The sequence below is a fragment of the Vulpes vulpes genome, chromosome 1 (genome assembly GCF_048418805.1).
Source record: "Vulpes vulpes isolate BD-2025 chromosome 1, VulVul3, whole genome shotgun sequence".
Classification (NCBI taxonomy): Eukaryota; Metazoa; Chordata; class Mammalia; order Carnivora; family Canidae; genus Vulpes; species Vulpes vulpes.
The window spans coordinates 15,707,356-15,733,043 of NC_132780.1; the positions used below are offsets into that span (position 1 = coordinate 15,707,356).

The window sequence follows — 25,688 nt, forward strand, 5'->3', positions numbered from 1 at the left end:
CCTTACTTGGGCCCATTACACTCAAGCTTGAGACGAGAAAACCCCGGCGCAGAGGACGCAGGGACACCTCGGGTGCCCTACCCGCGGTAATCCCCGCAGCCTTGACCCGCTCGGCCAATACGCATGCGCCCGCTCCACCAGGCCGGGTGCGCGCCCCGGTAGCCCTACGCATGCGCGGCCTCGCGGTTGCAGGTAACAGGAGCGAGTGCGGTGCGCGCCTGCGTCGCGAGGAGGAGCCCAGGTGGGGCGGGGTTTAGACGCCACGCGCGCTCTCGGTCTCGCCCCGCCCCCTGTCTTTTCCTGGTGGCACGGCGCACGCGCACCTCCGTGCTACCCAATTGCCGTTGGTCAGTTGTGGTCTCCTGCTGTGTCCGGCCGTACGTGGGCCCAGTGCGCCCCGGCGGTAGCGAGGTTCCCGAGAGAAGCCCTGTTGGAGCTCCCGAATCGTGGGGGAGCATCCCCGATATCAAGGCCTTCCAAAAGGTTTTCCTGAAATCCTGACCAAATACCCTCAGAAATACTGAAAAGTACTCTCCAGGAAATCCGATAGACGACGCCTGAAATCTCCTCAGAATCTTCTCGAAATTCGGTCAGACTTCTCCCTCAGAGCCTGCCGGGCTACCCCCCCCCCCATACTACTATTCCTTTCCCAAATACTATCAGGGACACCCCCACACACCCGAAGTCCTGTCAGATCCCCAGAAGTCTCGTCAAACCCGCCAAAATTCTTGTCAGAGTCCCCTCCCAGATCTGAATCCAGTCAGACACCCCCAGAAATCCAGAGACGCCCCAGAAACTTGCTCAAAGACCCCTTTAAGACCCGACCCCCTTAAATCCTGCCTGTGTCCGCCTCCTGCTCTAGCCTGCCTGTCAAAGACCCTCCCTCACTCTCCCTCCTCCCCTCAAGTCCCTATCGGGGCTACCAGTGCCAGACCTTTCACTACTCAGGCCCCATAGCCATCACCCCCACCCCCACCCCGACACCCCTCCAGCGTTGTCCAAACCCGGAGGTCTCCCTTCAAAGACCGCTTTTTCTAGGACATTCTAAAAGTTTCCAGGAAGTGTGCACTCCATGGCTGTGGAGCCAGCTGAGGCCAGGGAGAGCAGGGTTTAGGGAGCACTTGGTGAGGAAAGGGGTGAGGAGCAGGTGGGGTGAGGACAGACAGGCCGTAGGTGACCTGATGTTGACCATCTGCCCTAGTGTGCCCAGTTCAGCCCGGATGGGCAGTGTTGTCCAGTGTAATTATTAATAGCACCCTTCTTGCTCTTGAAAGTGTCCTGGCATTGGGACAGTAAGTCATATAGTCAAGCTGGTTATAATGGAGGCAGGACAAGTCATTGTCAGGGCACAGAGGAGGGAGTCCCTAACTGGTCCGGGGAGTCAGGGAAGGCTCCCCAGGGAGGCTGTGAGCCAGAGCAGGGGCCACAAGTGCCATAGTCGTGATGAGGGTGAGGGCTCTGGAGGTTGGCCAGTGGAGAGAAAAATGACAAAAAGAGAAAAGGAATTGCAGAGAGCACTCTGTTCCACAGGAGCCAGAAGGGCTAGGACTTAGTCCTGAGGGCACTAGGGATCCATGGCAGGGATCGGAGTAGGAAAAAGATGGAGTCACATTCACATGGGAGCCAAACAGTTCCTAAAACAGGCTGATATAGCAGAATGTCAGTCACCCAGGGCAGTGTGAGAATCCAGACCCAGCAGCTCATTCAGAAACATTTTCCCAGAGTAGGGGGATGTGAGCCAAGACAGGAAGGGCTGGAAAGGAGATTGTCCCAGGCAGAAAACAGGGGCAGGGGTGGGGGGGTGGAAACAGCCAGGCCGGTGTGGGGGAGAGCATGCAGTTCAGAGCTGCTGGAACTGCAAGTGTGATTTGGGTTTGCGGAGGTGGGCAGGGCCAGGTCGGGCAAGGGCCTTCGATGCTGGGTCCGGGGTCTAGGTTCTGTCCCTGGGGTACTGGGGAGCCATGGGAGAACACTGAGCAGGAGAGGGGCAGGTCAGCTCTGGGGCCCTGTGGGGATGCATAGGAGAGGAAAGTCTGGAGACCGGGAGGCTGGGGAGTATGGGATGGGGGTCCAGGAAGAAAGGATGGGGCCTGGCCCAGAGATGTAGGGAAGGAGAGGAGTGGACAGGGTAAAGTCGTAGGGCAAGGAGAAACCAGGTTAGGGACTTGACAGGAAGAGTGGAAGGGAAGCAAGGAGGGAGTGACCCCCACCCCCAGCCGCTCTTTGATCTCTGCTGCCCACTCCTCGCCACCCCCCCCCCCCCCCCGCCCTTTCCCCAGCCCACACCTCCAATCCATAAAACAGGTCTGAGCGGGAGCTGCTCTGGTGGAAGCAGGGGTGGGCAAACAGGTTCTGAGAACCCAGAGCGGCCTGGGGCACAGGTGGGGCAGGGTGGCTGGTCTGAGGAGGCTATGCCCATTTGTCCTTCCAGGAGCTCTCAGAGCCTTCAGGCCTTTGTCAGCCCCTCCCAGGGATGGAGGCAGGCTTTTAGTTTCTCCACCACCTGCAGAGCGACCGGGGTGGCCCATGGACGTTCCAGAGGGCCAGGCAGGTGGCCCTGCTGCAAAAAGTAGGTGGCTATCCCCTTTTTGCCCCCATGGGAGGATGAGGAGGGAAGCAGTGGGGGAGTGGGTGCCAGGTTGTGCCTCAGGGACTTGAGAGAGGGGGCTTGGGGTGTCTGAGCCTCCACCTTGGTGCAGGGTGGGAGTGGGAGAGTGAGCTGTCATTGAAGGGCCCGCTGTGTGCCCACCTCTGTGGACACCACATCTTGTCTGCTCTGCGGAAGCTGGAGCAGAAACCTTTGCACTCACTATATGTACCCTCTGCGCAGGGCACCCTTCCCTAAGGCTTTCCCCTCACTTCATTCTGATCTCTCCTTCCTTTGAAAAGTTTTCTTTCACATTCACTCCCCTCTCCTGCTTCTCCTCAGAGCACGGACAGACATCTGTTCGTCTGTTTTTTTCTCTCTCTCCCACTAGAACATACTTTCCGTGAGGTGAGAGTCTGTTGTATTCACTCTGGTTCCTGGTCTGTAGAGCAGTGCTGTCCAACTTGTGAGCCATAATTGTAATTTTAAATTTTGTTAGTAGCCACATTTCTAAATTTTTAAAAAAGATTTATAGCCTTATTTGAAAGAGAAAGTGGAGGGGAGGGGCAGAGGGAGAGGAAGAATCTCAAGCGGATTCCCTGCTGAGCATGGAGCCCAATGTGGGTCTCTATTCCATGACTCTGAGATCATGACCCGAGCTGAAATCCAAGAACTGGTCGCCCCACTGACTGAGCCACCCAGGAGCCCCTAGTAGCCACATTTTTAAAAAAATATTTATTTGACAGAGAGAGAGAGAGTACGCAGTAGGCAGAGCAGCAGGCAAAGGGAAAGGGAGAGGGAGAAGCAGGCTCTCTGTTGAGTGGGGAGCCAGATGTGGGGCTCAATCCCAGGACCCTGAGATCATGACCTGAGCCAAAGGCAGACGCCTAACTGACTGAGCCACCCAGAAGCCCCTTGTAGCCACATTTAAAAGAAAAAGAAACAGGCAAAATGAACAAGAATAATTTTATTCAACCTAATATATCCAAAGTGGTATCCTTTCAGCATGTAATTAATATAAAAATGTATTGGAGATATTCCTTTGTTTTTTCATACTAGGGCTTCAAGATATGGTGTGTAGTTTATACTAACAGGGTGACTTAAGTCTCACCACAGTTCAAGCACTCAAGAACAGTGTGTGGCACGTGCCTACCCTGTTTGGTTAGTGCTGCCCTAGAACCATGTCTGACTCCAAGGAGCTCAGTTATGGTCCTTGATTGTTTGGATGGATGTACACCCAAATGGTGTGAAAGCCAGCTTCAGAAGTAAGGGGAAGGGAGACACTGGGTGGTCCTCTCTAAAATTCACCTGCTAAGTGGGAGAGCTTATTGTGATGGGGGAAGAGGCTCCCACCCTAAGGGAGAGGCAGGACTGCTTTCTTTGAGGCTTCCAGGGTCCAGCAGCAGGGCTTGCATCTTTTCTCCAGGCTACGGGCCTGGACTCTGGCCTCAGTAGGCTTTCCAGAGGGGAAGGTAGGAGGCAGACACCTGAGTGCAGGGACCAAGGGCAGGTGGACCTAGAGACTTGCCACAGCAGTTTCATGGACACCAGCAGAGGGCGTGCAGCCACCAAGGATCCCGTGGGCCAGGGCCAAGCCAGCTGGGGAGGCTTCTGAAGGAAAGGGAAGGACACACCCGGGAGAAATGGAGACAGACCCAGGGAGGGAGGGGGCAGAGATGCTGAGACTGTCAGGCAAGGAGAGAGAAGGCTCGGGGAACAGAGAGTCACCGAGATAATGGGAAAAGAAGCCCAGAGACAGAGAAAACAGAGAGGCAGGGCTCCGGAAAGAAAGAGATGGGGAGGAAGATGGAGAGAAGGAGCCAGAGAGAAAACTAGAGAAAGGCAGAGACACAGAGAGAGATAGAGACACTGAGGACGGAAACAAAGAAAAGAGAACAGGAGAAGCAGTGACATGTTCCTGGGGGACCCCAGGGAGGGACTGAAGACCCAGACAGTCCCCAGTTGACTCTGGCTCCGCTCTCCCTGGCTGGGCAGTCCCAGGGAGTGACCTCTCAGGCTATGATTCTCGCTGGGCCTCAGGGTGCTCCTTGGTTACCTGGGGAGCACAATGAGAGGAACAAACAGGAGAGTTCAGATAAAGCTCCAGCAGGGGCCCTGGTGTCCCCCAACTGTGGGTTCCTTCCCCCTTTTCCTAAGAGCATGGGTTCAAACCTGAAGGGGCTGAATTTTAGCTCTCTACAAAGAATCCCCCGAGAGTAAAAAGAATTAGAGCAATCATGGACGCCTGGTTGGCTCAGCCGGTAGAGCATGCGACTCTTGATCTCAGGGCTGTGAGTTCAAGTTCCACATGGGGGGGAGCATACTTTAAAAAAAAAAAGAAGCATTTGTATGTTGAACAGGTGACCTGGGGCAAATTCCTAACTTCTCTGTGCGACTCTCCTCCTCTGTAAAATGGGGCTAATGATAGCAGTCACCAGGGTCCATACAAAACCCCCAGAAGAGGAAAGGCATCTACTAACTGCTAAATAAATGTTCAGTTCTGTTATTGAGCCTCTACCACATGCCAGGCCTTCAGCCCAGGGCCTTTCTAGATTTTTTTTTTTTAAGAATTTTGTTTATTTATTTGACAGGGAGCGAGCACAAATGGAGAGTGGCAGGCAGAGGGAGAGGGAGAAGCAGATTCCCCTCTAAGCAGAGAGCTTGATGAGGTCTGGATTCCAGGATCCAGGGAATCATGACCTGAGCTGAAGGCAGACACTTCACTGATGGAGCCACCCAGGCTCCCCAGCCTTTCTAGATTTTACCTCACTTCCCCTCTGGGAGGGAGGAAACACCCCCATTTTCCAGAGGAAGAAACTGAGGCTCAGAGAGTCTATGCTCCTTACTAGGGTTGCCTCTTGGGTCTGTCAGACTGCTGCCCATGCGAGACCTGCTGCCATACCCAGTTGTTCAAGGACAGGACAGGGAACCTTGAAAGTCACCTCTAGTTCCAAAGACGCAGAGTCCAGTAACTCCTGGGGTGGAGGATCTCCTCCTGTATCTTGGAGCATTTATTGAGTGCTTACTATATGCCGGTACTATAGATACAGGGATGAACAAACAGACCTGGGGACATGCACATTGTGTATCTCTGTTGGGAGGGCTGTTCCCATACACAAACCTACTGCTCCCAGCCCTGGTAAGGGAGGGTGGGGGATCAATACCCACTCATTTTACTGGTGGGGAAACTGAGGCTCCAAAGGGAGAATTGACTTGCACACAGTTGCATAGCTGGGCTCTGAGCTCCTAACCACTCCCTTACTGCCTACCCTGCCTAGATCATTCACCCCTCTCATCTCAGGCCTGGGCTGTGGGCGCCAATGATGCCAGCCTCGCCTGGGGATTCAGGTAGGAGAGAGACCCGGCCCCCTAGACAGGAGATGCAGCAGCCGGCAGAATTGATCCAGGCTGCCCGCGCCTTATTGGATTGTTCCTGGCTCCTGGGCTCCCCTTCACCCTCAGTTCCTCCCAGAATCCTCTCTTTGCCCTCCTCCGCCCCTAGCCCCCTCTGAGCAGAGCCTGGCAGCAGGAGAAGAGAGGAGGAAAGGGCAATCCCAGAGCTTTTGTCATCTCGGTTCCCAAGTGGCTTGGACACAAAGGATTAGACAGCAGGGGGCACCTCCTGGCCTGAAAGATGGGACCCGCATCCTCAGGGTGGGGAGCTAGGAGGCCACTCAAAGACCCTTACATTGCTGTCCCCCCTAGCCCCAACTCCAGGTAGTTGGAGTTCCTTCCCTGCTGCAGGAGCACAGGACCTAGACCCACTTCTCTCCTGCCTTCTCATGGGTGGGCAATTCCTCTTGTCTCCCCAGTGTACCTCTGGGACCAGCTGGAGGAGGGGAGCCTGGGGACGCTGCTGAGCTTGGAGGAGCAAATACTCAACTCTATGTTCGAAGCTTGTGACACCCAAAGGACAGGTTGGGAGGGTGCAAGGGGGTGCCAGGCAGCCCTGGGCCTGTAGACACACAGAATAATAAGGGTTTGGGGGCAGCTGGAAACTGGGGAGCCTTAGAGAGAGGGATGGGCTAGGACCCTTTCTTGGGGGGCCTGCAGGATGAGCTGGGTGATTGTGCGAAGCTTTGGGAAGGAAGTAGGGTAAAGGGATGGAGGCCATTCAGGGCAAGGACATTAATGGAAGAGGGTAGGGCCTGGGGAGAGGAAGAGAGGGCGGCCCCATAAGCCTGATAGGGCACAGCAGGTCCTCTCTGGTCTACCTTGTGAGTGAGGATGGCTGGGCTCCATTTCCAGGTGAAAAGGTTGACTCAGAGGAGAGGAAAGACTTGCCCAAAATGTCTCTGTTAAGCCATGGTGCTGGGGGGATGGGCGAGGTGGGGGGGGCTCCAGCCCAGCCACTGGTGTCCTACTTTCAAGCTATCGCCTGTCCCTACCCCCCACCTGCCCCAGACTCCCTCACATCATGGTCTGTCCCCAGGCATTGTGGCTGTGACCCACGTGCTAGCCTACCTGGAGGCTGTGACAGGCCGTGGCCCCCAGGATACACGCCTCCGAACACTGGCCTGTAACCTGGACCCCAATGGGGAGGGTCCTCAGGCCACTGTGGACTTGGACACCTTCCTTGCCGTCATGCGAGACTGGATTGCTGCCTGTCAGTTGGATGGGTAGGTCTCTGCACCTCTAGCCCTCCCCACCCCCGGAAGTCCTTCCTAAGATCTAACCTCATACCTGCTTACTGCAGCCAGCACCCTTTGGGCAAAGGGGCCTACTGTAGTTTGAAGGAGACTGAGGAGAGAAAAGTGAAGAGATGGGGTTGGGAGGATGGGGTGGAGGGTCTGAAGACAAAGTTCCTGCGATGGGGGGAGGCAGAAATAAAAGGGAGTGGAAGTGGGAGGAATGAGGGTGCTGGGGGGCTGGCAGAGGCCCCTCCCCACCCCTTCTCCAAACCCAGTCCTTGCCCTCTCCTGTTCTTCCATCTGGCCCGGGGTTCCTGCCATCTGGCCTTACCTTCCTCCCCATGGTGGGGCTCTCAATGCTCTTGCTCTCACCTGACTCGGCCCCTCCTGCCACCAGCAACCCTCCCTGCGAGGCCGAGGCCAAGCAGGATTGGGGGTGGCTGCAGGGGGCTCTAAGCCTCATCCCTTTGATACAGGGGATTAGAGCTGGAAGAGGAGACAGCCTTTGAGGGGGCCCTGACCTCCCAGCAACCGCCATCTGGTGAGACTACCATATATAGAATAAAGCAGGCAGGCCCAGGGTCAGACAGTGGGGGGACTTCCCACCAGGGGACAGAGCCAGGGGCATGGGGTGGGACCCCTGGAACATTTGCTCTAGTCTGGAGCTGTGAGTTTGGCCTTCCAGGCATCTCTATGGCTGCCTCCCCCACTGTCCCTGAGCTTTGGGCTTTTTTTTCTTCAGGGCTGGTTCCAAGTCCTCCTCCTAACTGCACCCCTGTCATAGAGGCCAGGGAGCCCCAGCCCACCTGTCCTTGTCAGCATAATGGGCTCCTGTCTACTCTCTAGTCTTTGATCCCTCAGGCCTACCTGCCCTCCAGGGTCTTCCGCTTGGGCGATTCTCCCTAAAACTTCCCACAGCTGGGGAAGCCCCACCTAGGGAAACCCTGGGATGCCCCAGGCTAAGGTCCCTGGCTGTCCAGGCTCACTCACAGGCCTGCCTGTCTTTCCTGGAGAAATCTGACCATCTGATTGAGTCACTTGCCCTGCTATTTGGTTAGTTGAGTTGTTCCCCATTTTATCCCTAGGGCCTCACATGTAGCAGGTGCTCCATAGAAAAAGCTCTCCCCTTATACCTTACAAAAACAAAACAAAAGCAAATCTACATGTACAGTTTCCTTGACATTCCCTTGAACCTCTTCCTATTAGGCTTGGGGGGGCCATGGGAGGGGCAGGTAAACTCCGGTTGAGATAACACCCCTCCCAAGTAGGGGGAAGGTCAGGATGGGAAGGCTGGGGAGGAGGTTGTGGGTCCAGGAGGAGAAGGAGAAACCTGAGCCAAGAGAGTGGAGCAGAGTCAGGGAGGAGGGGTCAGGGCCTGGACTCCAATGGACTGTGGGGATGAGGAGGAGCGAGGGAGGGAGGACAGCCCAGTGGCTGGGTGGCTGGGTGGGAGGGAAACCAGGAAGAGGAACAGGTTTCGGGGCAGTTGAGGGGCTGCCACCGCCCATGTCAGGCGTGGTGAATCCAGGGCTATGAGAGAGATCCAGCTTGAGCTCAGGGTACTAATGAACAAGAGGCCTTTCAGATAGTGGATGTAACCATAGCCCCAGGAGCAGATGAGATGACCCAGGGCAAATGTAAGGGTGAGGCTAGTGGAGGCCAAGGCCGCAACTGGGGGGGCCCCACCGCCTAAGGTCACAAGGAGCCTACCACCCTCTGTCTGTCTCCCTCCAGGATGCCCAGAAGCCGAGGAACCAGCCAACTTGGAGAGCTTCGGAGGCGAAGACCCCAGACCTGAGATGTACCAATGCCCCCCCACCTCCCTTCCCCACTGCCCATGCCCTCCAGCCTCCACCCTTAGAGCTTGGGGTCCTTGCTGAGTGGGTGAGGGATGGGATGGGCCATGCTGCTAGCTCCCAGAGAGCGGGGCAGTCTCTCTATTGTTTCTCTTTCTCTAGAAGAGCCTCATCTCCCCACTGCAGCCACCCCCTACCCCGCCTGGGAAGGTGGAGGGTTGTGGCCTGTGACCAGCCCTTCCCTGACCTCAGGCCCGCCACAGCTGACCTGCTGAGCAGCCTGGAGGACCTGGAGCTCAGCAACCGCAGGCTGGCCGGGGAGAATGCCAAGCTCCAACGCAGCGTGGAGACAGCTGAAGAGGGGGCCACACGCCTGGGTGAGGAGATCACAGCCCTGCGCAAGCAACTTCGCAGGTGGGCCAGGGGCCTATGTCCCTCTTACCGCAGCCCTACTCAGCTTGCTTTCCATGTGTTCTCCCTGCACTTCCTGCCCTGTCTGTGACCCCACACTGTCCCTTTCTGCACTTCCTCTTTCTGTCCCACCCCCTTAGTCTTTTAGGTAGAAACTGGGTCTCTGTCCCCTGCACCAAATTCCTCCCCTCCTTTCCCTCTGGATCTCAGTACCCAACCCCTAGGTCTCTGTCTAGGATTTTCTCTGCTACTTCCTGCTTTCTTGAGTGGAGCTATCTCTACGGTTTCCCTCTCATGTGGCCTACCTGCCCCACCCCCACTCAGTACCCAGCAGGCTCTGCAGTGTGCCAAGGCTGTGAATGAGGAGCTGGAGGACCTGAAGACTCTGGCCAAGAACCTGGAGGAACAGAATCGCAGGCTCCTGGCCCAGGCCCGGCAGACGGTGGGTTCTGGGCAAGGGGCACAAAGCTGCTCTCTTCCTTCCCCCTTTCTTGGAGTCTGAGCAACAGAGCCTGACCATGGAATAGAAGTTACCCTGGCTTCCTCTCTGACTCCAGATCCTGTTTGCCCAAGACTTAGGGTCCAGATCTATTTGCCACTCCTCTCATGACAGGGGGGACAGCAGGAGCCATCAGGGCTCCCAGACTCATCCTCCCAGCCTTGCTCCTCAATAACCCAGATCCAAGATGTATTCCCAGGTGTGGGAGAAGGCCAATATGGAGGCAAGGAGGCCCCAAAAGAAGCCTTTGTCCTCTCTCTGGGGTTGTTGTTCAGGAAAAAGAGCAGCAGCATCTGGTGGCCGAGATGGAGACTCTGCAGGAGGAGGTGAGCTGAGGCCTAGTGCCCATCCCCACCCATTCCCCAAGCCTCCGGACCTTCCCACTCTACCCCTGCTACCCTCAAACACCCCAGGGAGCCTGCACCCAAACACCCTGATGGTCTGTAAAGGGAGATCCCAGAATCCCAATAACATACAAATGTCTCTGAGGGTCTTATCACTGCGTGTAAGTATGGCCCTGGTTCAAAAGAGTGAGGACCATGGGGCAGACTGCCTGAGTTCACGCTGGGGCCGCCTACATAAGCATGGGCCAGTCCATCCACTCCCTGTACCTCAGTGTCCTCACCTATAGCAGTGGGCAAAATAACAGAACCTCCCCCACTGGGCTGCCTGAGATTTAAACAAGAGGAAGCATGAGGCAGGATGAATGGAAAGTGCTCACTGAAAGTTAACCAGTGTTGTTCATATATTAGCATTTTTTTAATGGTGGAAATTTACACAGGCCTTGAAATCAACCCTGAGTTCACGTCCCATCTCTGCCACTTATAAGACAGCTTAATATCAGGCATGGGTCCTCCCTCCCTCTGGAGCCTTTGTTTTATCCTCTAAGAATGCTAGGAGGCTGTTTGGTGGGGTTGTTATAGAAATAAATGCCTGCGTTCAGCCCCAGGGCCTAGCACGTGTTGTCTGAAATGGCTCAGTTCAGCCGCATGTCTGATTCAAGCCCCACCCCATCTGAGAAAGAAATATCATCTCAGTAAATCTGGGTCCACCTAGGCCTTTTAAGTGGAACTGAAACTCCTCAATTGATGAAACTCATCACTGGCCCCCTGCAAGGTGGCATCTAAGTGTTCCAGGGATGGCGGTCCTCGCTCAATGTCTGTTCTCTCTGCTGGTCACAAGATTGATGTTGATCATCCCATCTGGTCTTCAGCCTTAGTCACCACCACACGTTGGCATCCACTGGGAGGCTGACATTGCCTCTGGTCTCTGGACATACAGTCCTCACTGCATCTGTTGGTGGTAGCCCTTGACTCCCCAACACAGGAGGGCCCCTCGGGCTCTCCCTCAGCCACTTCCACACCCTTCCAGGGCCACAGAGGAGGCTTGGCTGCTTTCCTGAGACTCTTTGTGGCCACAAGTGGCCTCTGCCTCCACTCTTCACACAGCCACCTCCAGTCTGTTACTCCCGGGCCTTGCTGGTTCTGAGGGCTGAGCTGAGAATTGCCCCCCCTTGGATTCCCAGACATCCCAGGGGTTGCGTGGTTCAACTACACCCTTCCTCTCTACCCCTAGCAGCTAACCTGGGGCTTGGGACTGATTCAGGGCCTGCTTTCCCTCAACTGCTCTCTTCTTTGACTCTCCCACAGCCTCCACTGCACTAAGGATCTCTGCCCAGTCCAGGCAGTGATACTGATTCTGTCTGATGTCCCCAAATCTCTTTGTCCTACATCTGTATTATAGCTTTTACATTTAAATCCCAAACTTTTCCACTGTTGTTCTCTGACTCTTATGTGAAAATTCTGACCTCTGGACGATAGGAATCTCACCATGGGATGGCTGTTATAGTGTGAGGCATGGAGTGCAGACAGGATGTGACTATATTCTTCAAGAACATCTCTTTTTAAGAACAAAGAGAAATTTTTCCCTAAAGCCCCAAGGCAGAACCTCCCCCTTTATATGTTATTGCCAAAGTGACATCATATGATTATAGCCAAACCGCTCTCTGGCATGGGTAGTAATCGAACCTCCAATGGGCCAGAATCCTTTCAGCTCCAAGGAGAGGACCAAAGAATTGGTGGCTTCAATCCGAAGGACACTCATTTCCTTAACAAGAGGCTTTAAAGGTCTCTGGGTTGATTTGGTGACTCAGGCTTGTTCCTCGGCCTGTGGCCTCGTGATCGCAGATGGCTGCAGCACCTCCACCTTCGTGGTCTCATTCAAAGCAGGACAAAGAGGGGAAAGGGGGTCCAGCTAATGCTCCTCCCAACACCTCTTTTTTTTGTCAGAAGGAAAAGGTTTTCCAGGAACACCCCCACTATACCCATCACCCCAGCATACCTCTCTTCCATCGCACTGGCAGGAACTGGATGACAGGACACCCCAAGCTGCAAGGGAGGCTGGGAGAATACCTGACCTTCCTCAGCCTCTGGAGTGGGAGATGAGCAAGGAAGAAGGGACATGAATGGCCACTGGGTTAGCTACCCAGCCAGTTCTCCTGAATCTGCTGCGAGTTCCCTCTTATTCACCCCCAGGGTGGGGCTAGGACCTGCCTGCCCACATGGAGGGTAGACCCCCAACAAAAGCAGAAGAAGGAATAAGCAGGGTGTATGGCAGCCAGCAGTCTCTGCCGCTTCCCAGCCCAGAAGGCCAGCTGCCAGGTCAAATGCCTTGAGCAGCGCCTGGGACATCCTAGGCGCTCGATAAACCAGAGCTATTCTTGGTTGCCTCCTCCCCACAGCAGCCTACAGAGCATCTATAGATTGAGTTCTCAAGTTACAGTCGAATAATGCTGGAATAAGGGACACTCAGACACTCGGCTTTCCTACGGAGAATCTACAGAGTAGGGCTCGGATTACTGCAGAAGAAGGCAGGAGAGGCTGAGTAACCAGGTTCCCTGCAGGGTGGCCCAGGATCCAGCCTCCAAATCCCTGCCAGGTGGACAGATGTTGACACAGCATTCCTGGCCTGTCCTTCCTCTGCCCTTCACCTGGCAGCACAGGCCCGCTGAGACCAAGAGGGAGGGACGGCTGATGGAGGACTTGGAGCCCAGCCAGCTGAGAAAAGGGAGGAACTGGCCTTGGTGTCCCCAGGGGGACTGGGAGGAGGGGTGTGGTGGGAGGAAAGTCCAGAGCCTCTCTGCCCTGAAATGCTTTTGCCCGTGGCTACTTCACATCCAAATCAGGGCAAGTTGCTAAGTTTCTGGTCCCTAGAAACTCTAATAGACTGGATTTGGGGCCATTTTATTGTTAGATCCCATTTTCTGGCCCCCTTCTTTTCTGGGATAATCCTCACCTTGGAGGACTCAAGGTGCCCCCGACCTGCCTCTTGAGGAAGTCCCTCATCCAGGCTTCCACAGGGCCCAGGCCCTAGGCCTCATCAGAGTGTACCTCCGGCATTGTTATATCTGCTTCTGTACCTGTCTCCACCTCTAGCAATGAGCTCCCTGAGGCCAGAGATGAAACTGGTTCCCTACTCTCACCCAGGGTGCATCTGGCTCAGAGTCTGGTTGTTAGAAATGCAACCTTTAGAGTCAGATCTGGGTTTGAGTCCATTCACCATGTGACTTTGGCCAAGTTTCTCAGCCTCTCCAATCCTCAATTTCCTTTGTAAAATTAAGAGGTGGGGGGAGGGGGTGATGCCAATAAAAACATTAACAGTTGGGACAACCAGACATTACATTCTTCCCGAATGGTGCAATATGACGTGTACAGCACCCGTGAAATCTTCCTGCCAAAAAATTGAACGGGAGCCTGGTCAGGGCCCTGGAGCTACCCACTTCTGCAGAGGAAGTAAAGAGGTGGGAGGAATGTGGTGAGCATCCAGCACAGAGAATGAGAACTCAGGAAGCCAAATCCTAATGCACCAACTCCACAGGACAAATAATCTGATTTCCTAAACAAAAGAAGGGCCCCCAAAATGTCGGGGAGGTGAGCAACCACTGTCAGAGGAAAAGAACTGAGACATTTCAGCCAAAAACCACAGCAGACCTTGTTTGGATCCTCATGTAAAAACTCAATGTGAAAAGATCTTTGTGAGACAACCAAAATGAAAAAAAAAAAAAAAAAAAAACCACAAATTCCATATGCGATAGTAAGGAATTATTACTTTTGTTAAGAGTGATAGTTGGTATTGTGAGTTTGGTAAAGTAAAAAATTCCTTAAGCAGGAAATTAAAATGCTGAGAGTTGTTCCAGATAGAAATAATAGAATACCTGGCATTTGCTTTAGAATCGTCTGTGAAACGAAACAAGACAAAAAAACCTTGGAGGAGGGCAGCCCAGGTGGCTCAGCAGTTTAGCGCTGCCTTTGGCCCAGGGTGTGATCCTGGAGACCCAGGATCGAGTCCCACGTCGGGCTCCCTGCACGGAGCCTGCTTCTCCTTCTGCCTATGTCTCTGCCTCTCTCTCTCTCTCTTTCTCTGTGTCTCTCATGAATAAATAAATATTAAAAAAAAAAAAAAAAAAAACCTTGGAGGATAGGGAAGAAACCAGGGAAATGTAAATAATTACTGAAGTTGGCTGATGAGTAGTGGGAGTCCATTATACTGGTAGTTTTACTCATGTGTGTGTGAAAAACATGAAGCTTTGAAAATATCTTAAAAACATGTATTTTACATTTCCTGAACATCCTTCCATATGTGCAGGGTGCTATTCTGAATGCTTTGTGCTTAGTAGCGTGTGTTTGCATAAATTACCACCTGTATGACTTGGGGGGTGGGGAAGCAGGCGGTGGGCTAGGGGTGGAGGTTGCTCAACCTGTCTTTACCTTCACAATACTGCAGAAGAAATGAGGTAACACTTGCAAGGTGTTCAGGACAGGCTAGCAGATACTGTTACCAGCCCTGTGAAGTACATTTGTGTACCCAATGATGCACAGAGAAATCAAACTGGGATCTCATAGGATGGGTGGAGGGGTTAAATGAACCCAAACCTATAAAGTGCCTGAGGCCTGTCATGGCATGTCAGTGGTTGAGAAAATGCCAGCTGTGGGTACTAACATTGCCATTGGCTGAAGTGGACTTGACCGGTCTTTCCCTTCTTCCAGAACGGGAAGCTGCTGGCTGAACGGGATGGAGTCAAAAGGAGGAGCGAGGAGCTGGCCACAGAGAAGGAGGCTTTGAAGGTGCCACCCCTCCCTGGTACCATTTTTATCAGTTTCAGCCCCTCTGGCCTCGTGAAAGCCAGGGCCTTCATCTAGCCATCAGGCTCCCAGGGCTCTGGGCAACTCAGCTGCAATCCCTCTTGGGGTAGCTCATGTCCAGAGACATCGTGGGAGGTTGAGAGGGGGTCGGGAGAGTTGGGTGGGCTGGGAAGGGCAGCACTAGCTGAGGCCAGTCCCAGGAGGCTGGACAGATGGACGGGCTCCTTCCTTGGCAGTGGCAGCTCTGTGAGTGTGAACGCCTCATTTGCCAACGAGATGCTGTCCTCTCCGAGGTGAGAGGCCCCAGGGGGTGGTGAAGGACATTTACCTCCCATGTGCTCCCAGCTGTCCCCTGCCCCTGCCCCAAGGTCTGGAAAGGGAAGTCCTGCCTGGGTCTCATCCCCTGGATAAGCAGCCTGGAGGGGTCAGAGGGTTCCCTGCACCCAGGGTGGCAAGTATGTCCCTGCAGGATTTAGAAACCTGGCGCTCTTCCCCCAGGCCCAAGCTCTTCCCTCAGACTCACCCTGCCAGTCTCCCCTACCCCTAGCCCTGCCTCAGCATCTTTGCGGGGCTGGGCCCAGTCTCAGGGGGCTTTGGGCTTCTCCAGCGCACTCACCACGCCGAGGGTCTGGCCAAGACATTGGAGGAGTACAGAACCACCACCCAGGTACCCGACTGCCCTCCTGCCCACCCGTGGCCCCCTGCCTGGCCCCACTCTTCTGCCATCTCTGTGATTTGCTGCCTCCTCCTACCCCTGTCTCTCTTTTTCTGGAGTTGTGTGTGTGTGTCTCTCTCTCTACCTTTTCACTTGCCCTTTGTTTCCTTCCTCTCTCTCCCACCCTGTGTAACTCCATCTCGGGTCCAGTTTCTTTTTTTTTTTTTTTTTTAATTTTTATTTATTTATGATAGTCACAGAGAGAGAGAGAGAGGCAGAGACACAGGCGGAGGAAGAAGCAGGCTCCATGCACCGGGAGCCCGATGTGGGATTCGATCCCGGGTCTCCAGGATCCCGCCCTGGGCCAAAGGCAGGCGCCAAACCACTGCGCCACCCAGGGATCCCTCGGGTCCAGTTTCATTCTCTGGGAGGGTCTTGTCACCAGTGCATCTCCCCTGCTTATCTTTCTGTGTGCCTGCCTTTCTTTGATCTAATCTGTCTCCAGGGATAACTTTCCCCTCTGTGGGTCCCTGATCAGGGTTCTGAGTCTCTTACTCCTCATGAGTCTTTTACCTCTCTGTGAATCTGTGGCCATGTATCCTGTTTTTAATCTTCCTGGCTGGTGGGCTACCCTCTGGGTTCCTGCTGCTCTCTAGCTCTCTTTGGCTTCCTGAGTTTCTGTCACTGCTCTCTTCCCCTTGTCCCTGGGCAAGACGCTTCTGGAGGAGCCCAGGGAAATCAGGGGAGTGGAATTGACTGTCAGAGGAGCCAAGGCTGGGAGATGGAAAAGAACAGAGGGGCAGGGGTCCCCCACTCCCTCCTTTGCAGGAACTGAGGCTGGAAATCTCACACCTGGAGGAGAAGCTGAGTCAGACCCAGGAGGGGCAAGACGAGTGAGTGGAACATAAGGGGTGGAGGAGGCAGGAGGGGAGCCCCAAGGCCGGGAACCCTGACCTCCAGCCACAAGGTGGGCAAAGTAGCCACCCCAGAGGGGGTGTACTGATGGGTAGTGGGCAGGCACAAAGAGAGCCTTCCCCTCTTGACCATGTGGCCAGGCTATCAGAAGGGGCCCAAGTGAGAAGAGTGGGCTGGACCAGGCTGCTGCCCCCATCGCTGGGTGTAGAGATTGAGGCCATTCAGCAGGTGGGCCTGGCTCCTGGGGAGCATCCCAACCCATTGCTAGCCTCGGCTCTAACCCAGCCCTGATTCTCACCACACCCCATCCCCCCCCAACCAGGACCATCTCAATCCTTCACCTACATCATCCCCACCCCCATCCTTGGTCCTGCTGCCAAACCCTTCCCAGGCCCTGCCTCTACCCACTTCCCAGCCCTGCCTCACACCAGCCCCTTGTCTCCTTCATGCCTCAGCCCATCTCCATCCCCATCTCTCACCCGACTTTTGTCTTCACCTGGCCCTTCCTGGCCTTAGAAAGGACTTCTCCTCTCCCAGAAACAAGAAGTAGCAGCCGCTGCTCTCTCAAGCCCTCTGTGTGGAGTGTGGCAGTGGGAGGAGGTTGCCATTGAGATGGATGAGGAAGCTGAGTTTCCCTCTAAAGCCCCAACTGGAGCACAGGTGAGCATGGGAAGGGCTCAGAGACCACTGGAGCCCAGGAGCTGGGAAGGGGGCCTGGGACTCCATGTGCTAGGAGCTCATTGCCCATCCCATGGGCACATCTGCTGGACACAGAGCCCAGGCCAGCCAGGACACCATCCTTGCCCTCTAGGGACTGGCCCATGAGGGTAGGAGACAGGAGCAAACAAAGCAAACCCAGACTGCATGGTGGTAATTTTGTAGTTGAGAAAATGGTATCAGGAAGCACTGCGTTTACAATGGTTCTGCAGCGGGAAGGTAAAAAGTGCATCCTTCTGACAAATGCCGTAAAAATACAGTAAGCTTTTACTTTTTGGATCCAAGGCACTTTTTTTTTTCAAAGATTTTTTTTATTTATTTATTCATGAGAGAGAGAGAGAGAGAGAGAGAGAGAGAAACAGGTTCCATGCAGGGAGCCTGATGTGGGACTCGATCCCTGGACTCCAGGATCACACCCTGGGCCGAAGACGGCTAAACTGCTGAGCCACCTGGGCTGCCCGATCCGAGGCACTTTTAAGAACCGCTTAGCCAGCCCACTGTGAAATCTGGAACTCAACCATAGTGGTTGTTTTAGGACTTCTGTAATTACCTGAGCAATATTTCAACATCCTTTGAAACAACTGAGACAATTCATCTTCATTGTCCACAAGAGAAAAGTGAGATTTTAATCTATCAGCACCAAAAGTCTCTGTCTCCCTTTTTTTTTTTAAAGAAAATATTGCTAACAGCTCTGTAACTGCATTGTCTTGAAAATAACAATGCTTCAGAATTATACTATTTACTGTTCTTGAAGGAGAAACTCATTCCTTTGCTACTTTCTCCCTGGGTTGAGAGAAGCTTCTGTGCTTCCCTTCAACACTAGTGCTGTCTGATTTTTTTTAAGTTATTTATTTATTTGAGAGAGAGAAAGGGAGGGAGTGTGAGTGTGCGGAGGGGCAGAGCAAGAGGGAGAGAGAGAGAGAGAGAGTCTCAAGCAGACTCCACACTGAGAACGGAACCAACAGGGGGCTTTATCCCAGGACTCTGAGATCATGACCTGAGCCAAAACTAAGAGTGGGACGCTTCGCTGATTGAGCCACCCAGGTGCCCCTGATTTGTCATTTACCTCCCCTGATATCTCTGCGAGGTAGGCATCCTCATCCCTCATCCTGTTACCTATGGGAAGCTGAGGCTCAGAGAGGTTACCTGTCCCCAGCCACACAGCCTGTGGGTGGCAGTCACATTCCTCAGAGGAGGTATAAATCAGAGTCAATTCTGCTGTGAGCTCTCAGACGTGCCATCTAGGGGACTGCTGACCTAGGCCTCTGGGGGTCACCTGCTCTGAGTCCTGGAGCTACCTTGTGGAGCCACTCAGGGCCCAGTGGGGACATCATGCAAAGGGGCCATCCCCATGCAGGGCCATGGGTGTGCAGAGGTGGGGGCAGGCCCGGAGGGAGCCCAGCAAAAAGGGGACCTGTGTTGTGTGGGAGACTGGAGAGGGGGTTACAGGAAAACTGTGAGTTTATTTTGGAGAAGAGGGAGAAGTTAAGTGGTGTGAGGAAAGAGAGGCCTTGCTGGCAGCAGAAAGCACAGGCACAAGGATGTGGGGTATGAAAGCACAGAACATGCTTGGGAAATGGAGTGGTGAATGGCTAGGGAGCGATGAGGCCGGATTGTGACAGCAATTCCTTATCAAGCAAAGAGATTGTACTTTTCTCCTTTGAGAACTGCAAGACCCCTGAGGGCAGGCGGCTGGGGGTATGGTCAGCTTTGAATGTAGAAAGATCCCTGGGTAACCCCAGGGGGACCGGCTAGAGGCAAGGAGGCCAGGGAGAGGCTGGAGCAAGAGTCCAGAAGATGAAACCTGAGCCAGGCCAGGGCCTTGAGATGGAGTGAGAGGAATATGCAGAGGGAAGTGGACAGGGGAGATGGGGCTCTGGACAAGCGGGCTGGAGGCGCAGGGTGCCCCCAGAGACACTGATCTTATCTTGAAGCCCAATAAGATGGGACCCTGAGGGACATCCAGTAGCTGCACAAGCCTCGTTCTCGGTTCTGCTCCTGGGGCGAGGGAGAACCAGCCCCAGGGAGGGAGTCCAACAGGTTCTAGAAGTAGGTGGTGAATTCTTGCAGGTGTCACAGCCCTGGAGACCTAACCTTTCCTTTTCCCACAGAGAAACTTCCAAGGAGAGCCAGCACACCCTCATGGAGGAACACAGGAGCAATCAATGTGGTAAGAAGTTTGTCCCTTCCAAAGCCATCCCCCTGCCTTAGGGTGACACTACATTCTTTGACAAATTCAAATAGCCTACAAGGGTTGGAAGAGCCCCAGGGGAATGGCAGGTCATTCACTCCTTCATTCATTCATTCCCTCACACTGAAGTGACCCTCATCCTGTGAACCTGGATGAACCACCCCCAGCCCTGCCCTCAGTGTCTCCTAGCCGAGAGGGAGACAGACCCTGACCCAGCTGGTTCTGGGAAGACATCTGGCATTTCAGGCCACCTGCAGAGCAGGGGGGCTTCCCGGGGAGATGATGCTTGAATGGGGTCCCGTAGGAGCAGTACTCAGATAGGAAACTCCTAGACAAGAAGACAGTTAGCTAGCTAATGGGCCAGCTCAATCACTTTGTCACTGTCACTGAACACACCTCTCCCAAGGCCAGGGACCCCTGGGATGGATGACTGAAACCCAGACTGACCCATGGAGAACCCAGGGAGTCAGGAGACAGTCGAGGATTCTGGACTTGGACAGCCTGGGTTCAAAGCAAGCCCCAGCTTGCTTACTTCATGATGGGGGTGGTGTGAGCATTAGTGCCCTGTAGCCCCAGCCCTGGGATTGTGATGAAGCACGTGCAGGCCTCTAAGGGGACTTAAAGCACTGGATGTCTGGGCCCACCCTCCCCTGGGGCCTGGCCTTGGGGCCTGTGGTTTCCTGTGGTGCCTCCCGCCTGCTGCTGTCCCCCCTTCAGGCTCTCGGCTGTGACAACTAATGAGGCTGCCTGCCACTGGCCTCTAATTGGACTTGTCTGAGAAAGCTGAGATTGGGCAGGAAGGGGGCTCTAGAGCTATGACCTCCCCCTACATCACCAGGGAAGGGAAGGGAGGGGGGCTGAGTAGCAGTGAGGGTGGGGGCTGGATCCTGAGTTTCCCAGGATCAGGGCAGTGTGACATCGGGAAGCTGGAAGCCAGGGAGGCGAATCCTGTGCCCCCTAAAGGTGGCAGCTAGGGGTGAGAGCTGTGATTTGGAGAGGGGCCGAGAGAGGAGCCCCCTGAAGCGCAAGTTGAAGTCCCAAGGGATGAGACAGCTGTGTGTCTGACTGGGCAGCAGAGGCTGGGGGCTTACCAACCTGGACACCTTTCTGGGTGTTAGTGAAGACACAGCTGTGTTCTGAGGGTGTCAAGGTACTGGCAGCTGGAGGGCTGGATCCCTGAATCCCTTGCTGGATCCCCTACAAAGGTGGTAGCCAATGGTATGGACCTCTGGGTCTCTCAGGGGCACTCGAGCTGGGCCGCTTGAGGTCTGAGTCCCCAGAGAGGTATTCCAGGGGCTCAGGCAGCTGCAACCCTCAGAGGGGCAGAAGTTGGCGGCTTGCACACCGAAGAGAAATGATTTGTGAGGAGAGATGTTCACAGTTGGCTTCTGGAATCTTGGTCCTAAAAGAAGACCCAATATACCTGAGACTCACTGAAAAAGACACAAACCTTACCCCCACCCCGCAGGCATAAAGTGGGGGGTGGAGTCCACACCTGCCCTAGAGTCCTGGAGAACTCTGAGTCTTGTTTGGGAGAGTAATTGAGCAGAAGCCTCAGCTCCTAACTAGGGCGTCAGCTGGAAAACAGCGGAAGAGAAAGCCGGTTTGATCAAGAGACGCTCTTACCCTTTGGGGGGGGTCACACACTCTTTTGCTGAAAATTCCCCTGTGAAATATGCACACTGACCTACACACAGCAGTTTCCTTATGGGAGGACACCCCCAGACCCATCCATTTAAGACCCCCTGCTTTAAAGCTTCATCCAGCTCCACGGTGGGCAAAGGGGAGCCAAGCCAAGCACTATGACTCTGTTGTCCCCTCAGGTTGCCCAGAAGCGAGAATGAGGAGGAAGTAGAGCCCCAGACCACGGTAAGCAGTCCCCACCCACTCCAGGCCCTTGAGGAGGGTGATGCAGTGACAGCTCCTCCCAGCCCTCACCCACACTCCCACTTCTCTTGAGCAGACAGAAAAATCATTTGGCCAAGAGATAACAAGGCCCTTGCTATAGCTAATGAGAGCGGACAGCGTCGTGGGGGAAGGCCTGCAGGCCAGTGGGCGGCCAGAATGTTCCCAGGGGACCCCCCAAGCGTATACATGGGGCAGCAGCCGCTAAGCCACAGGCCTCACAGACGTGGCTACACCCCCGGAATGCGAAAATGCACACGCACATGCACCCACACAAAGGAAGGGGCTGGGCCCTCCCCAGCCAACCCCAGAACTCCCTGGGGCACAGCACCTGTCATGGCTCTCCCTCCTGGCACACACACACCAGCAGCTTTGCGCCTCCAAGCAGCAGGGTGAGGTGCAGGTACCAGTCCTCATTCTCAGGCTGGGAAAGGGAGTGAAGCTCAGAGAGGAGAGGCAGGGAGCCCATACTCCTCAGGGTGGGAATGTGGGAGCCCAGGTATTTGCTGGGCATCCAGACCGCTTGGAGTCCAAAGCATCCAAGATGGTCTCTCTGAGCAGCCTGACTGCAAAGCCCACCTCCCACTCCCCTCTACGGATACTGGGCCCCACCTCAGTTTCCTCCAAGCTGACTTGACCATGATTTCTCCCTGATGTCAGAGTGGGGGCAGGGAGGGCTAAGGACCATGTGAAAGCCCCCGTGCCCCGCCCCCCAGAGCAGACACACAGTAGGTAGGTGGCAGTGGTGAAGGTAGGGGCTGAGTCCGGTGGTCCTGTGATTCCTTATTATCGCTTTTACTGCCATCATCAGCATCCATGGGACGAAGATGTGGGTGGGAAAGCCTGAGACCAACAGAGGGGGTGCCCTTTCAGAGAGACCTGGGGTATGAGGTGGCCCCTGGAGGGAATATTTGGGGCTTTCATCTTAAAGCACCTGCAGGTTCTGATGCAGGCAGAGAGCGTGCCCACACTGGACTAGGCCCAGCACAGGGTTAGACTCCTGGAGAAGATGGGGTCTCTGCCCCCATGGAGCTTGGATACTTCCAGAATCAGATGCAAATGGAAATAGTAGTATTGAACAGCTCACATAATTATGGAGTGCCCACTGTGTGCCAGGCACAGGGCTCTGCTCTGAGAGCCCTTTGGCTTTTTGGCTTTTTACCTGCATTCCCTTCTGCAGACTCTGCTTCAGCCCTGTGAGGAGGGTACTGTCATGGACCCTGTCCAGCAGGTAAGGCAAGTGGGCCATGGAGATGTGGGGTGACCTACGGGGCATACAGCTAGAAGCTGGCAGAACTGAGAACCCAACCCAGCAGGCTGTCTCACTGTGTTCCACCCCCTTCCATGTGGTCACTTCTGTCCTGGTTCAGTGGCCTGAACCAAGGGCCTCTCCCAATCCAAGACCTGGGAGTTCCAAGTTTGTCTCCTTTGTCCCTCCAGGACAGTCTGCCCATCCCTCTGGGGGACCCTCATCCTGGAGACATCCCAGGAAGCCCTCCTGAGAGGTAATGGGACCCGTGGGGACTAGAAGGGACTTGGAGGCACAGGAAGGGTCCAGCATGACTGCTCTGCTCTCCTTTCTGTCCAGCAGCCCTGCTGAACCAGAGCTGCAGCAAGCCCTGGTGCCTGTGGTAAAAGAGCTGGTCCCAGTCAGGAGGCCTGTCTGGGGCCAGGTCCACGGCCAACTCTGCCTGCCCACCATGTACCACCAGCCGCTCAGGTGCGCCCCAGAACGTCTCCAGAAGGAGAGTGGCAGTCACACGGTGGGGCTCTACAACACCAGCACCCCCTGCACCTTGCTAAGCACTGGACTGCCTCCCACCAGGGTCCCTCGGCACCCGCTGATTCCGGTACCCGTCCTGGGCCTGCTGCTGCTGCTCCTGCTCTCCATCCTGCTGCTGGGCCAGTCTCCGCCCCCCACCTGGCCCCACCTCCAGCTCTGCTACCTCCAGCCCCCTCCAGTGTGAGGTGCTCAGAGCAAGGCCTAGGCAGAGAATTCCTCGGGGCTCTTCCTACTGTTATTACCATTGTTGTGCCACCGTGACCTGGGAGGACCTGGGTCCCGGAACCCCAGATACAGTGCTCCAGGACACACACCCCTGTATTGGGTTTTTATGTGAAGTCTTTTTTTTTTTTTTTTTAACATCAGTGACCACAATTCTTAACAATACCAAAACACACCCAATAATGGATTAAATGCTAGGGGCTTATTTTCCTCCTGAAACCAGCCTGGAGGAGAAGAACTGTGGGTCCACAGCTCTGGGTCTCCACAGCCTAGGGGTCAAGGGAGCTGGGATTCTTTATCATCCTCCTGGCCCTTCCTCTTGCTCAGGAGGTGGCAGACATAGCTTCATGTGTCACATCTGCAGGAATAAGGGGACATGTCCCTTTGTGGTTTTTTTTGTTTTTTTTCCCTTTGTTTATAAAGAAAACCAGTAGCCTTCCCAGAGCCAACCGCAGAGCCGTGTTTCTGTCTCATTTGCTGGAAGTGTTTATTGTGACCACTCTTAGCTGCAAGAGAGGCTGGGAGACAGAGCACCTCTTCCCTCTCCTGGCAGAAAGAGAGAGAGAGACATGTGGGTCCTGCACACATCACAGATGTCCACTGCAGTGCAAACAGCTGGCAGGAGATGGACCAGTGTGCCATTTGTTCACTCATCACTAACTGCTCATCCATGTGCCACAATTAGACCTTAGAAGATAAAGCTGTATGGGCATCTGGGTGGCTGCATCTGACCTCTGCTCAGGTCATGATCTTGAGGTCCTCGGATGGAACCTCACCTCAGTCTCCCCAATCAGCAGGAAGTCTGTCCCTCTGCCCCTCCCCCCACTCATGTTTGTGTGCTCTTTCAAATAAAATATTTTAAAAATTCATTAAATTATTTATTTTAAGGAAAATAAAACTGTAGAAAAATAGGCCCCTCCAATGCCAGCCTGAGGAGCACTGGTTTTCTCCTCAGGATGATGGGAGCTTTGGGAGATTTTATTGCTTGTTTTTTGTTTTGTTTTGTTTTGTTTTTTTTTTTTTTGGTTGAGTTTTAATTGAGATGTAACACATCATCAGCACATGTACTAAGATTAGAACCATACAGTTAAGTGGACACATCTTAGTATCAGGTGCGTTAGTTTTTGCATAATGCAAATACCCACAAAACCAAAACTCAGGTCAAGATATAGAATAGTTGCAGCACCACAGAGACTTCATTCAGAGAGTTTTGAGCAGGGGAGGGTCAGAGTCCCCCTATTTAAAAGCAGATAGTGATAGAGGTAGCTTCAGGCTCCAGGGGAGCCCAGAAAATGCATTAAACCCGTCCTAGGAGGATAGGAATTTTGTCCCAGTTAGGTGACATCTGCGTGCAGTCTTGAAAGATGAGTGAAGTTTGTTACAGTGAGCAGGGACTGAGGAGGGTGTCATGGGCAAAGGGAATAGTGTGTGTGAAGACCAGGTGGTGGGAAAGAGCCTGTGTGTGCAGAGAGCCATAGAAAGCACCATGTTACTGAGATTTAAAAGGGGGGGAGTGTTTGGGGGCCAAGGAAAGATTTGAGGCCACAGACTGGTGAGAAGAGAGGCAGGCAAGAGCCCACAAAGGTTTTTAAACACCGGCCTGAACTTTAATCCCAAGTGCCCAAGAAAGGGCTGTGAGCAGGGAAAGGACAGTATCAGCTCTACGGGGGCACCTGGGTGCTCAGTGGTTGAGCATCTAGACGCCTTCAGGTCAGGTCGTGATCCTGGTGTCCTGAGATCAAGTCCTGCATCAGGCTCCCCGCAGGGAGCCTGCTTCTCCCTCCGCCTATGTCTCTGCCTCTGTCTCTCGTGAATAAGTAAAATCTTAAAAAGAAAATCAGCTCGGGATCCTGGGCTCCCTGTATGGAGCCTGCTTCTCCCTCTGCCTGTGTCTGTCTGTCTCTCTCTGTCTCTCATGAATAAATAAATAATCTTTAAAAGAAAAAAAAAAAGGAAATCAACTCTAGATGGGGAAGAGAGCCTCTGATCCTCCATGCAGGATGAATGTGAAGTGACGCAGGAGGTGGGGAGAAGGCTGGGGTCATGGTCCACATGGGAGAGGATGAGGCCTGAGCTGAGCTGATCATGTGGATGGAAAGAAGGGGAAGGGCAGAAAGAGGCAGAGCAAGAAGGATGGAGCCAGAGACTGCCTGCCGTGAAGGAGGATGAAGAAGGATGGGACAAGGAGAGCACGTGGGTCTGACCCAGTGACTCGTAGACAGAGCATTTCCAAAA

At 54.1% G+C, this 25,688-nt stretch overlaps 1 protein-coding gene across 11 annotated transcripts; it reads left to right on the forward strand.

Moving 5' to 3' along the window:
* The first annotated feature begins 158 nt into the window (after nucleotides 1–158).
* Nucleotides 159–24,322, forward strand: KASH5 (KASH domain containing 5). 11 transcript variants are annotated; one of them, XM_072757063.1, is made up of 22 exons: nucleotides 330–589; nucleotides 2,432–2,569; nucleotides 5,866–5,935; nucleotides 6,400–6,504; nucleotides 7,020–7,206; nucleotides 7,695–7,759; nucleotides 8,953–9,019; nucleotides 9,267–9,428; nucleotides 9,750–9,867; nucleotides 10,200–10,250; nucleotides 14,970–15,047; nucleotides 15,302–15,358; nucleotides 15,673–15,732; nucleotides 16,549–16,613; nucleotides 16,776–16,863; nucleotides 17,173–17,295; nucleotides 19,464–19,522; nucleotides 21,367–21,412; nucleotides 22,629–22,679; nucleotides 22,889–22,953; nucleotides 23,040–23,168; nucleotides 23,274–24,322. In XM_072757063.1, the coding sequence occupies exons 3-22, from the start codon at nucleotides 5,908–5,910 to the stop codon at nucleotides 23,413–23,415; spliced, it is 1,746 nt and encodes a 581-aa protein (XP_072613164.1). In that variant the 5' UTR covers nucleotides 330–589; nucleotides 2,432–2,569; nucleotides 5,866–5,907; the 3' UTR covers nucleotides 23,416–24,322. The 11 variants fall into 11 exon arrangements, with proteins under 11 accessions (XP_072613114.1, XP_072613140.1, XP_072613120.1 ...); XM_072757013.1 differs by lacking the exons at nucleotides 330–589; nucleotides 5,866–5,935 and adding an exon at nucleotides 159–192; XM_072757039.1 differs by lacking the exon at nucleotides 5,866–5,935 and having other exon boundaries at nucleotides 322–589; nucleotides 23,037–23,168.
* Nucleotides 24,323–25,688: the final 1,366 nt, after the last annotated feature.

What these genes read in the sequence shown, in the direction of transcription:
- KASH5 (XM_072757013.1), top strand. Translation starts at nt 171, where the DNA reads ATGCGCGGCCTCGCGGTTGCAG. An exon ending in TGGAGACTCTGCAGGAGGAG is followed by an intron (nt 10,251 to 14,969) that starts GTGAGCTGAGGC and finishes CCCTTCTTCCAG; the next exon opens with AACGGGAAGCTGCTGGCTGA. An exon ending in AGTACAGAACCACCACCCAG is followed by an intron (nt 15,733 to 16,548) that starts GTACCCGACTGC and finishes CCTCCTTTGCAG; the next exon opens with GAACTGAGGCTGGAAATCTC.